This window comes from Oryx dammah, unplaced genomic scaffold (assembly GCF_014754425.2).
Source record: "Oryx dammah isolate SB20612 unplaced genomic scaffold, SCBI_Odam_1.1 HiC_scaffold_17, whole genome shotgun sequence".
Lineage (NCBI taxonomy): Eukaryota > Metazoa > Chordata > Mammalia > Artiodactyla > Bovidae > Oryx > Oryx dammah.
The window spans coordinates 6879960-6892030 of NW_024070201.1; the positions used below are offsets into that span (position 1 = coordinate 6879960).

The window sequence follows — 12071 nt, forward strand, 5'->3', positions numbered from 1 at the left end:
CTTAGTTGCCCTGTGGCATATGGTATCCTAGCTCTCTGACCAGGGGTCAAACCCTCATTTGCTGCAGTTTCTTAACCACTGAACCACCAGCTCAGCTCAGTCGCTCAGTCTTGTCCCACTCTTTGCAACCCCACGGACTGCAGCATGACAGGCCTCCCTGTCCATCACCAACTCCTGGAGTTTACCCATACTCATGTCCATTGAGTCAGTGATGCCATCCAACCATCAGGGAAGTCCTTAAATTGTTTACTATACTTGATGTTCTCAAACAGATTATCTTGGCACTATTTAATTAAACATTTATTAACTAATTTATTCAAGCATGAAAACTAGTGTTCTTATGGATAGTAATTGCCACAAACAAATTTCAAACAGTGAACATCATCACTATGCATAATTATTAGGCAATAGTAAGAATTTTAAGCCATGGCTCCACATGATGAGAAATCCAAAGAGATTCTTAAATCAGGAATAATATACTTCAGAATGATGGCAATTAATTTTTTAGGGTAAATGTTGTTTTAGTGGTCAAGACTCTTTTCTTATTTTTTCTGTACTTCATCCATCCATCCATCTATCCATTCATTCATTCCACATACCAGTGACAAATACAGAACCAGACCCTCAGGATACAATGGTTCCTGTCTTTTCTTTACAACAGAATTTCTGACTGTCTTTCTTCAATCCTTTTGTAACCAGTTGCTGATCTTTTCATATCTGGCTCCTTGCCCTGTCCATCTCCACTTAACTAACACCTGCTTGGAAAGGCCTCTTTAAACCAAATTATATTAAATAGACAGTTTCCAGTTATTATAACATCAACCTGTCTTATTTTTATTGTGACCTTTGTCTCTGATTCCTTTTCTATTTACTTGTCTAATCTCTGTCTCCTTCTCTTCCATTAAATCTCTGCAAGGGCTGATGGGGGCCTTATCTGGCTAGTTTGCCTCTGAATCCTAAAACGCTGCTTGGAACACAACTGGGATCAATGAAATATTTGTTGAATAAATGAATGGATTCTTAATTGACAATTGCTTGAACTTCTACAGTTAGTGATTCATCCTTGTTTTTTTTTTTTTTAACTTCACACGTGTACGGAGATTAAGTCAGAATTTAAAACTAAGTCTTAAATTTAAAAACAGTTCTGAAATGTGGGAAACATCTGGCAGAGAAGTAATTCTGGCATTTGCAATGATGGAAGAAAAGTTTTTTCTCTGAAGTAAGCAGGTTGTTGGCCTCTATTGGTGTTATCGGAAAATGCTGGCCTATTTTGGTTGATTTGCTCAGGAACTGGGACGATCTGGCACTGGGAACACAATGTTGTTCATTATAAAGTGAAGAGTTATCACTTGGGGGTAGGGAGGGGGAGAGAGAATGCCCTAAGATGAAGGCAGTATGGAGCAAGGAGAGGCTCCTGTCTTTTAAAACAGTTGAGTTCTTGGTTCTCTGTGTCTTACTTAAGAGAAGCTTCCTAGAAAGTTCTTCATTTGGATGGTTTCTAAATAAGCAGACTCTTAGGGCCCAGGGGAAAAAAAAAAAAAAAAGTAAGTGTGGCTCCGCCTACTTGAGGTTCCTCTTGGCTCTGAAAGTTGTGGCTCCACAACAGGCTTCGGCTGCTTTCTGGAACCTCGTTCCGATCCCTTTAAAGGTGGGATCATGACGGAGGGCGCGGGGGAAGAAGGCGGGAGCCGAGGGCTGCAGAGTCTCGGTTGACATAGTAACTCCAGCGCGGTCTCCCGGGCTCTCGGCTCTCAGGCTCCGCTGCCGCCCTCCGCCCCGCCTGGGCTCGCTCGGCCCGGGAGCCCCAGCCACCTCCTCGAGGGGCCCCGGCCCCGTCTGCTTGGCGCCCCGCTACGTGGCGCCTGCTCCCCGGGCTCGCGGGGCAGCCGAGCGCGGAGCTCAGCCCGCGGGGCTTCCGCGCGCTCAGCCTCACGCTCGCCCCGGGGGCGCCGGGCCGCCGCGGGCCCCTGCGCACCGGGTCCCCGCGGGAGTTACCGAGGCGCCTCCGTCACGAGCGGGACCCCGACCCGTCAGCCGGGCGTCCCCGCCATGAACCAGAGCCCGGCCGCGTTCGGGCCCCGGAGGGGCGGCTCTCCCGCCGTGGCGGCCGGGGCTGGCGCGCGGCGCAACGATAGCCAAGACTACCTGCTCATGGACTCCGAGCTGGGAGACGACGCGCAGCCCCCGCTGCCTGCCTACGGCTACTACCCCTGCCTGTGAGTGCGGGCGCCGCGGGCGGGGGCGCGGGGGGTCCCCCGGGGCCGGAGGGGGCCGAGCGCGCGGGGCCAAGCGTGCCCCGGCGAGCGCGCGCGGGGCGCCGGGTCCCGACGCCGCCACCGCCGGTCCGCTCCGTTTCCCCCGAGTGCTCGAGGAGCTCGCTCGTCCCAGTCGTGGCCGGGGCTGATTCACAGCTGCGTCCCCTGTGGCACGCCGCTGTGGGTTGATGAGAACTGTCAGGGTCGCGGGCGCAGCTCGGCGCCCCTGCCCGCGGGGGGCTCGGGAACCCGCGCGCTCCGCCGTCCGAACGCGCCCCGCCGGCGCCCTTCAGGCGGCGCCGGCAGGCCCGTGGGCCCCGGCCGGCCGCAGAGTTCGCAGGCGGCGGAGAAACGCCGCCTCCAGGCTCGCCTCCCCGTCGAGCGCACCTCTCACCAAGGGCTCCCCGAAGGGACCTGTTACAGGTGCGCGCCCCAGAGACTCGGCAGAGGAGAAGCCCCAAAGGGCGGTGGGGGGTGGACACCGAGGAACTACGAGATCTTATTCAAAAGTCTACAGGGTTTCTTTTTTGGGAGGTAGAGGATGAGAGGCAGGGGCGAGCCGAGGGCAGAAGCGGGGCGAAGTCTCCCGCCCGCCGCAGGCCTGGGCCCAGAAGTGTGGCCGGCAGAGAGCCTTTCTGTCTCCCTGCCCCTTTAGTTGACTGTGCAGTCTGGTTTCTTGACACGTCACATCATCTGCATGGGGTTTCCCACAGAAAGCAGTTCTCAGTAGCAGTTCTGTAAGCAACTCTAGAGGTCTGTGTTTGTGGGTCTGGGGGCGGAAAAGGGGGGCAGGATGGATGGGGACACCTTCAGATCACTGCTCCGGGCTGCCCCGCGTCCAGGTCTGCTGTGGATCCTTTTTCCCAGGAGGAAGTGACCCCCAGAAGATGCTGCGTGTAATTTTCCCCCTAGATAAAAGGAAAAAAATTGTAACTCCTTCCCTTCATCTGTGTACTGTACGGTTTGGAAACATTTACTATTCCTTAAAAAAAAAAAATAGATTTCACATTTCATAAAATTTATCCATTTAAGTTGCGCAGTTCAGTGGTGTTTAGTATATGCACAGAGTTGGGGAAACCGTCACCACTATCTAATTCCAGGACATAGTCCCCTAAAGAAATCTTATACTTTAACTTGACATTAAATTAGAAAGTATTACTATGTCTGTTACTACAGAAATTGTCAAACTTTAATGGACACGTGAATTACCTATGGAGCTTGTTAAAATGCAGATTCTGGTTCAAGTAGGGTCTTGCTGCTGCGGCTGCTAAGTCGCTTCAGTTGTGTCCGACTCTGTCAAGTAGGGGCTAGGTGCAGCCAAAATTTCTGCATTTCCAACAATCTGAGAAGATGTGGAGACTGCTGGTCCGTGGAGCACACTTTGAGTAGCAAGGAGATATATCTCAAGAAAAGACAGAATATAAATCAATTCTGCATACTCTGAATGTAGCTACTTGCAAGTTTGCTTCGAGGGTATGTTTAAAACACATGGATTTTTTACATTGACTTAGACTTGAGCTTACCCTTAAGTCTGAGGGTTATGTTTGGTAATGTTACCTGTGAGTAAGTTAAGTAACTTATAAAAGCTACATTGCTTTTAAAAAGTTATGCTGTTCCATAGACAAAAATCTATTGTTAAATCATTTAATCATTCTCTAGTCATTCATTACTTTGTGGGGAAAATTGATTTTTAAAACTTGTGGATGTATATTAGTGAGAGAGACTAAATAGTAATTCCAAGTTGTCCTGAAAAATAACCCTAATGCTTTCTTCAAATGTGGTTTCCTTCCTTGTTGACTTATCTAGTTGTTATATCATCTACTATTTAGAGAAAAAGTATTTTTCTGCATTAAGGAATCCCAGATCATTCTTAATGCATTGGTAACAGAGAGATCAACAGAAATATTTTAATATGCTTCAATTCATAATGAGCACCTTCCGTCAGGTCAAACATATGATAGCAAACTTAAGAGTGAACCATGTTTCTGAGTAAGACTTTGGTCTTATCCAAATCTATTATTTCCGAAAGGTTCTATAGTAACTTTTCATCACTGTTTACTATTACAAGGTTTTTATTTTTTTCCTCTTGAATAATCAAGTTACTGAAAAATCTTCACCAATAAACATCAGCACTTCACACCTGTGATTTATGAGAAAGAATTAAGGAAAATTATTTCCTTCTGGTAGAGGATACAAATAAGCCCTTCTCTATGCTTTTGACTTATTATTTAAACAATTTTATATATTTTCCTAGAGTAGGAGGCATATTATTTTTGAAAGTTGAAATAACTGTATACTTTATAGATTTGGTTCTGCCATTATCTCAAATTATTGAGATTTTTCCATGTAAGAATAGATTTTTGTAAATTGTCATTTCTGTGGGATAAGTTCTATGGACTCTTGCTAAAATATTCTTTTTCATAGTTCACTTTTGTAGAAAGATTTTCTTACATATATTTATCAGGCTTTTACTACTGAAATTTGTCTCTAACTATCTTGTTTGAGAGTAATTACATATTCTCAGGCTTTAGGTTCAGGAAGTAACATTTTGAAGTTAGTATTTAGAAGAAAAAGATTCAAAATCTTGCTTTTTTCAACTTCTAGTTGAAAAAAAATTAATTCAATAGTTTGTAATGGTGATTAGCAAGAAATGTCCATGTCCTGGGAGGATCCCAGAAGTTATATCACAGAATTCCTTCATTTAGAAAGTAAATATGTCTTTAGTCCATCACTTCTGAACATGGAGAAGAATTCTGGACATAAAGCATGTTAAGTGTTTCTAAATTCTGAAGATCTGAAACAGAGCTAAAATTCCTGCTTGGAAATGACAGACTGATTACAAACTGTAAACTAAATCTCTGGCAAAAGAGTAGACTGAGATATTCTGAAACAGACTCTTGGTTACAAACACCTAGCAGTAATGGATAAAATAATTAAAAGGATTTTAACATGTTGCTCAATTTTGCAAAAAAAAAAAAAAAAAAAAAAGTGATTACTATTTGCTAAAAGCAAGGAAGTTAAAAGCCAGAGGATACCCTGACTGATGCTATGGTTGCCCCAGGGGTTAGAGGTTTGGGTGACCAGGAAGTTGGAGTCTAATGTCCATGTGAGGTAGAGAGAAGCTAAGGCCTTGGCCGCAGTTGAGGCAGAGAGTTGGAATTGAGACATCCCCTAGCCCCTGCTTAACCAGGACCCTAGTTAGTGAAAAGTTAGGCTAGAATAATATGTTGTCAGCACAGTGAGAAGAAACTTTATTTCTTTTCCTCCAAAAGAAGAACTTTTAAGAGGAAAAGAAATCTTCCCTTAAGAATTTCATTCTTCAGGCCTGCACATTATGTGACTATGTTTTGCTTTTGCTTTTTATACCACCTAACTGACCTAGAAATCTTCAAATTGACAAATACCCCTGAGGCTTCTAGAAGAGTAAAACAGAAAACCATTCTGAAAGTACAGTAGTAACCACCTAGACTGCTAAGTATTTTCCAGAAAACACCAAGCCCTGCTAAAGACATGATTGCTGTAATACATGATGAAACACACAAGGAAACAACACACTAAACAGAAGTTAGCAGATGGTACAATCCATGAGAGGGAGAGTTAACATGAGACCTAACAGCAGTACTGGATCCTTCAAAACTTGAGATGATATTGGAGCATAAAACAGAACATATAAAATGAATATGTGTATAGTTTTGAGGGCTTCCCTGGTGGTTTAGATGGTAAAGCATCTGCCTGCAATGCAAGGGCCCCAGGTTTGATCCCTGGGTTGGGAAGATCCCCTGGAGAAGGGAATGACTCCCCACTCCAGTATTCTTGCCTGGAGAATTCCATGGACACAAAACCTTGACAGTATAAAAGAAGACATTGAAGCCCTAACACAGAATAAGTTATTAAAAAAAACCACACACACAAATAGAAAACCTGTAAAATAAAAATACAATTTTGAAGTAAAAACTCAATGGAAGATTTAAAAGTGAAGACTAACCATGGTATAATTGATAGTAATACCTAGAATACAGAGATATAAATAAGTGGAGAATATAAACATTAAGGCAAAAGCTCCAGAAGGAGAAAATTTAGAGAATGAGGGTGAGGCAATATTTGAATAGATAATGCATGATAATTTTTCAGAAGTGATTCATTCTCATGTTTATGAAGTACAAGAATATTAGTGTGATGCAGAAACATAAACTTATTTAAATGTATCATATTGAAATTGAAGAACACTAAAGAAACATTAAAAAATCAAAATATGAGAGATTTGAATAAGTTTTAAAATTCAAAATATGGAAATGTACTCATACTGTATCTTGATACCTAGGTTATGCAATGTGAAGCTTGTGAGAACTATAGTTTTCTTTTATGTAAAGCAGTTTTTACTCTCTAGTTATTAATGTAGTTTTTTATTTTTTTAATACAAAGTCACTGCTCCATTGCTGGTAGGATCTGTTTAACCATGGATACAAACAAAAAGGAATTCCAAGGGTCATTAAATCATGGTCTTAGAAGAAACCCAAAGAGATTCTTTAATTCACACGATGAAACAAAAATGACCTTTTAAAGAAATGTTTTAATGGATCACAGACCTTTTGAAATCATTATTGACCTCAGGATGGTTTTGGATGAAACCTGTCTAATGAGCCAAGGACCTGGACTATGAACTTCTGATTTAAGAGAGGTAACTTAATATCAGAGTCCACAGATAAAGAGAATCCCCCCATTTAACCTTCTTTTCTCCAGGCAAAATCATGTATTAATAAGGAAATGAAAAATTCAGGCTGCAGGCTAGAAAATGTTTTTCTGACATTAACTGTTGACAGAGTATAGTACATGACTCTCTTGAAGTTTGATTGAAGTTCGGGTATGGAAATAGCTTCAATCAAGCTTCAAGAGAAGTTTGCAATGCAGGAGACCCCAGTTTGATACCTGTGTTGGGAAGATTCACTGGAGAAGGTATAGTCTACCCAGTCCAGTATTCTTGGGCTTTCCTGATGGCTTAGCTGGTAAAGAATCCACCTGAAATGTGGGAGACCTGGGTTCAATCCCTGGGTTGGGAAGATCCCCCGTAGAAGGGAACAGCTACTCACTCCAGTATTCTGGCCTGGAGAATTCCGTGGACTGTGTAGTCCAAAGAGTTGGACACGACTGAGGACTTTCACTTTCTTTCAGAGTATCCATCAAACCTATGAATCACATTACATTTTTATATGCTTGTTATACCTCTTTCATTTTTGCCTCCATATGTCTGATAAATACATTATTCAAACATCTATTTCACTTTTCTATACTTCTTTGCTCACATATCTGTTTCTACCAGACCGTATGCCTCCAGAGGTGGGGCTGTCCTTCATCCCTCTACACTTAGCATAGTGTCTAGCAAAGAGAAGGTATAAATTAATTTATTCCTCAAAAGAGACATGGTACTCTCCTTGGTATTTATTCTGATAAGGAATAAAGTGATGCCGGCTCTTTTCATAAAATAGCATCTGAGTCCTTTAAGGAAGGTAAAAGAGTGAATGTCCACCTAGAAGGTGATACCCAGATCTATGCTAGCTGCTGGTTCATGGAGATTCACCCTCTTCTGGGGAAGCTGTCACTGATGACCTTGCCACAACACTGCTCTCTTTTTAGCTCTAGCCCCAGGCTCTTCTCTACGGGTTCCTTCTGCTCACCTGAGGTAAGGCTGTATCTTCATCAGTCCAATTCAGTTCAGCTCAGTTGTGTTGACTCTGTAAGCACACCAGGCCTCCCTGTCCATCACCAACTCCCAGAGTTTACTCACTTGTCAAATGCTTAGGAATAACAAAAGAGAATTAACATACAGAGACAAACTCCAGGCTGGCTGTGACTGTCTTTCCCCTCATTTGTGAAGCTTCTTAAGGACTGATCCCTCCCTAACCCCAAGCTTCATCTAGTTAGCAGAGAGTATTCTCCCCCTACCTACCCTGCAAAGACCATCACCAAACAGTCTAGTTCTTAATAGTCAATCTAGCCCAGATGGATAAAGGAATACCACCCACTCCCTTTACCCAGTGTAAGATATGCCTTTCAAACTCCCATTTGTTTTTCTAGTTTCTCCTTCCTTCTTCCCTGCATCATTGACATTAGGTATGTCTAATCCTTTAAACAGAGACCCCACCACTTACCCCCACAGGTATGACTTCACTCATGGACCCACAGGGGCAGTTACCTGAGAACACAACCACCCAGCAGCTGTAAAAGGGATTTCCAAATAAAATCAAGGGTCTCATTTCCTTATAAAAACACACTTATCAAAAGAAACATAAAATCCATCAAAGGAAGTATGTGTGATATCATGATTTCTTATGATATCACAAACATATGTAGTTGTTTAGAATTCAGGGAATCTTAGTATCTATTATTTCCTTTGAAAAAAAAAATAGTATCCATAACCATAAAGCAAAAACCTGGATCTTGGTTAAGAGTTTGCAGTTTGGAAGCTGCAAAGCAAGTGTGAATATCACCTTTGGCTCTGCTTCCTCTTCTTTGTTTAGCAATCAACATCTCCTCTAGCTGCCATTTGGATTAATGGTGGATCTCTTTCAGTTGACCACTTTGCAGAATTATGTTCTGCATGACAGAAACCAGATATTTTGTTTCTAAATCTCCCTGGATTGAAGTAATCAACATCTGCTGATAACAGTTTATTGTCATGAACTGTTATTAGGGTCTCAGCACTGTGAGTTGTGGCATTATTGCTGGATGTGCTGAAATGCATACACTTGTTCTGTAACAGAATGTTTACCTCTAGGAAGACTTTGCATAGTTTTTTTTTTTTTTCTCTAGACAGTTATGTTCCTTGAGTTTTAAGAAGTAAGTTAACTTCATAAGGCAATTCATCGTTGCCTCTTAGAGAGTAAATCATAAAAGGAAAACATTTTCTTGAGTCCATTCTTCATTTTCAGCCTCTGCCATAAAAAATGCTAAATATAATTGGATCCAGTTGGGTAAAATTACCATTTGTGATTGCTCTTTGTTTAGGAGTCATCTGCTGGGTTTTAGTACATGGAGAAGTGCTCATCTGTATGCCAAATTTCAGTTAAACTTGTATATCTAAAACTTGGTATGCTGTTGAAGACCCTTAAGCAGTTGGAATGGACTGAATCACATTTCTTATAGAATGTCCATTTGGAGCAGGATATAGAAATGATACATGCTGTTACAATGAAACAATGATACCCAAACAACACATGTAGTTGCAGCCTAATTGTTCTCAGCCCCATTCTAGTAAATCAGATAGGACAAAGAGGAGCAATGGTGTTGCTAGAGTTATTTACAGGCCCAGGCAAGTTGCTGTTTCTGTAGAGGACTTTTCTGTAAACTATTTACATATATTTTGAGGGACTACCATTTTTTGAATACCTAGTCTGTAGCAGATCCTTTTCTAATTGTCATACAAATGTAATTTGCTCTTCCAGGCAACTACTTGGCTATTTTTAATGTCCATTTTATAGATGGCCCATGCTGAAGTTTAGAGATGTTAGACAATGTTTAGAAAGTTACATAGCTGGCAAGTTGTTGTCAAATGGACAATAACCAAATGCATTTTAGATAGTGCAGTCTGAAGCTCATGCAGGAAGGGCTGACTGGTTGCAGAGTCTACTCTCAGCATCCTGTATAATCATGCCTGCACCCAGCACAGCTGGCTACATTGTGGGTGTGCTCTGGGAGTGCACATTCATCTCTCCTTCTCATCTGTTCTTTGATAGGCACTTGAGAAGCCACAGGTTGGCTCTGATGCACTGAACCAAGATTCCTGACCTGTGCTCCTTTTATCTAAGTTATACTCTGGCAGGAAAAGAAGACAGGAAGAAAGGTTATGAATAGCAGGAATAAGTATGTTTCACTTCTACCTCTTCTCTCTGTTGAAATCTTAATCACCTATGAAGGTCAAGCTTTATATTCCACTAATTCATTAATCTGTTTATTCATTCATCTTTGTCCTTATGTGATTATGTTGCATAATAATAACAATAGCAGCTAGATTTATTAGGGGTTTCTGTGTGCTAGGCCCTCCTTTAAGTGCTTTATAGTCTTTAATACTTCTAGCAAATCTGTGAGGTATGCACTTTTATAATCACTATTTCACTGATATTTTATTGATAAAAAAGAAAAAAAAAAAGCAGCCACAGCAATGAGGGGGTAACTTGCCAAGGATTACACAGCCAGTAGTTGACAGAAAGAAAGGAAAGAACAGAAGATTCTTTTTTTTATCACTTATCTAGACAAACAGTGAAACTAGGTTTTAAATAACTGCCAATCTTTGTCACCAAAGGAAGATTAATAATGCATCAAAACTAGGTAATCTGTAAATTACTTATTTTACCAATGGTCCACAGCTGGTTATGACACTTTAAAGGTTACAAAAGATGAAACTTTCTTTTGGTCTTGATTTCTATCAAGTGGATAAATTGCTTCTGTCCTATAAATCAGGTTGTATCAGAAAAACTGACCTGACTCAAAGGGTAGTGTGATACTGTGGATTTATTTCATTGCAGGATATGCATAATTTTTAAAGCATTTTACATGGTATTCATCTGAAAGTATATATTGCCAGAAATCAATTAGAGCATGAATAGCTATGTTAAGATTGATTGCCTTTTCAAGGCAGATTTCATGTTTCGGTTACAGAAACTCTGCTTGTAGCATAAAGAACATTTTGCCCTGACATGGGTGGGTCAGCACAAAACCCTTGCACAAAACTGGGAATTGAAACAGAATTTTGAATTGAACAGGTTGAAGGATGGCAGTGGTTGCTATGAACAGCTGATTCCTGGACACTGTAAGAATCCTCTCCTCTCCCCAGGAAAATGTTTTCTGCAGGACCCCTTTTCTTGGAGGAGGATTCAAAGCCAGATACAGTATTCTTTCTTGAATAATGCATTCATTTCTTTCAATGAATGTTTATTAAGCTCCTTTAATGGGCCAAGTTCCATATTAGATAACTCTGGATATCATATTTCATAGAGTCCAAGGTTCTATCAATTTTAACCTGTCCTGATGTTTTATATGCCTTTGAAAAGCAAGAAAAGATGATATCAATTACATTATATCTTAGATTTTTATACGATAACTATTGAACTATATCTTTGTACTTAATTATGGGCTTTCCTGGTCGCTCAGTAGTAAAGAAGCCGCCTGCAGAGCCGGAGATGCAGGTTCAATCTGTGGGTCAGGAAGATATCCTGGAGAAGGAAATAGCAACTCACTCCAGTATTCTTGCCTGGGAAATCCCATGGACAGAAGAGCCTGGTGGGCTACAGTCCATGGGGTTGCAAAAAGTCAGACGTGACTTAGTGACTAAACAAGATCAAGGTATAGGTTTGGGTCATATATAACTCTTATGCACGTATGAAAAAAGAAAGTCTAAACAAAATGAATTTAGGTAAAATTCTGATAAAGCTTCTTAACATTAAGAGATGAACTCTCCTGAGCCAGTTTCAACTCAGAATTTTCAATTTCAATATCAATGTTTCTCCACACAATGTTTCTCCTCTGTGCCAAAAACACATTGGTGATGCAGCATTTCTTTAAAGAATCCAAAGAAACCAAAGCTTTTGTTTCTAGGCAGTTAAGCTGACTTTGCAATTATATGTGCTCAGTCCCTAAGTTGTGTCTAACTCTGCAACCCCATGGACTGCAGTATGCCAGATTTCCCTGTCCTTCACTGTCTCCTGCAATTTGCTCACATTCCTGTCCATTGAGTCGGTGATCCTGTCTAACCATCTCATTCTCTGTCATCCCCTTCTGCTCTCAATCTTTCCCAGCAATGGAGCCTTTACCAATGAATTGGCT

At 41.4% G+C, this 12071-nt stretch overlaps 1 protein-coding gene and 1 long non-coding RNA gene across 2 annotated transcripts in view; both read left to right on the forward strand.

Annotated features, from left to right (window-relative positions):
* The first annotated feature begins 1649 nt into the window (after positions 1-1649).
* The window catches only part of TRPC6 (transient receptor potential cation channel subfamily C member 6), a 158046-nt gene continuing 147624 nt past the window's right edge, over positions 1650-12071 (forward strand). The window contains exon 1 of the mRNA XM_040257870.1: positions 1650-2216. Within this exon, the coding sequence (XP_040113804.1) occupies positions 2050-2216 (167 nt within the window). The 5' untranslated portion in view covers positions 1650-2049. The remainder of the gene's footprint in view (positions 2217-12071) is intronic.
* LOC120876172 lies at positions 2615-5790 on the forward strand. Its single transcript, XR_005724120.1, has 3 exons — positions 2615-3455; positions 4883-4885; positions 5638-5790. It is a non-coding gene; the product is annotated as an uncharacterized LOC120876172 (long non-coding RNA).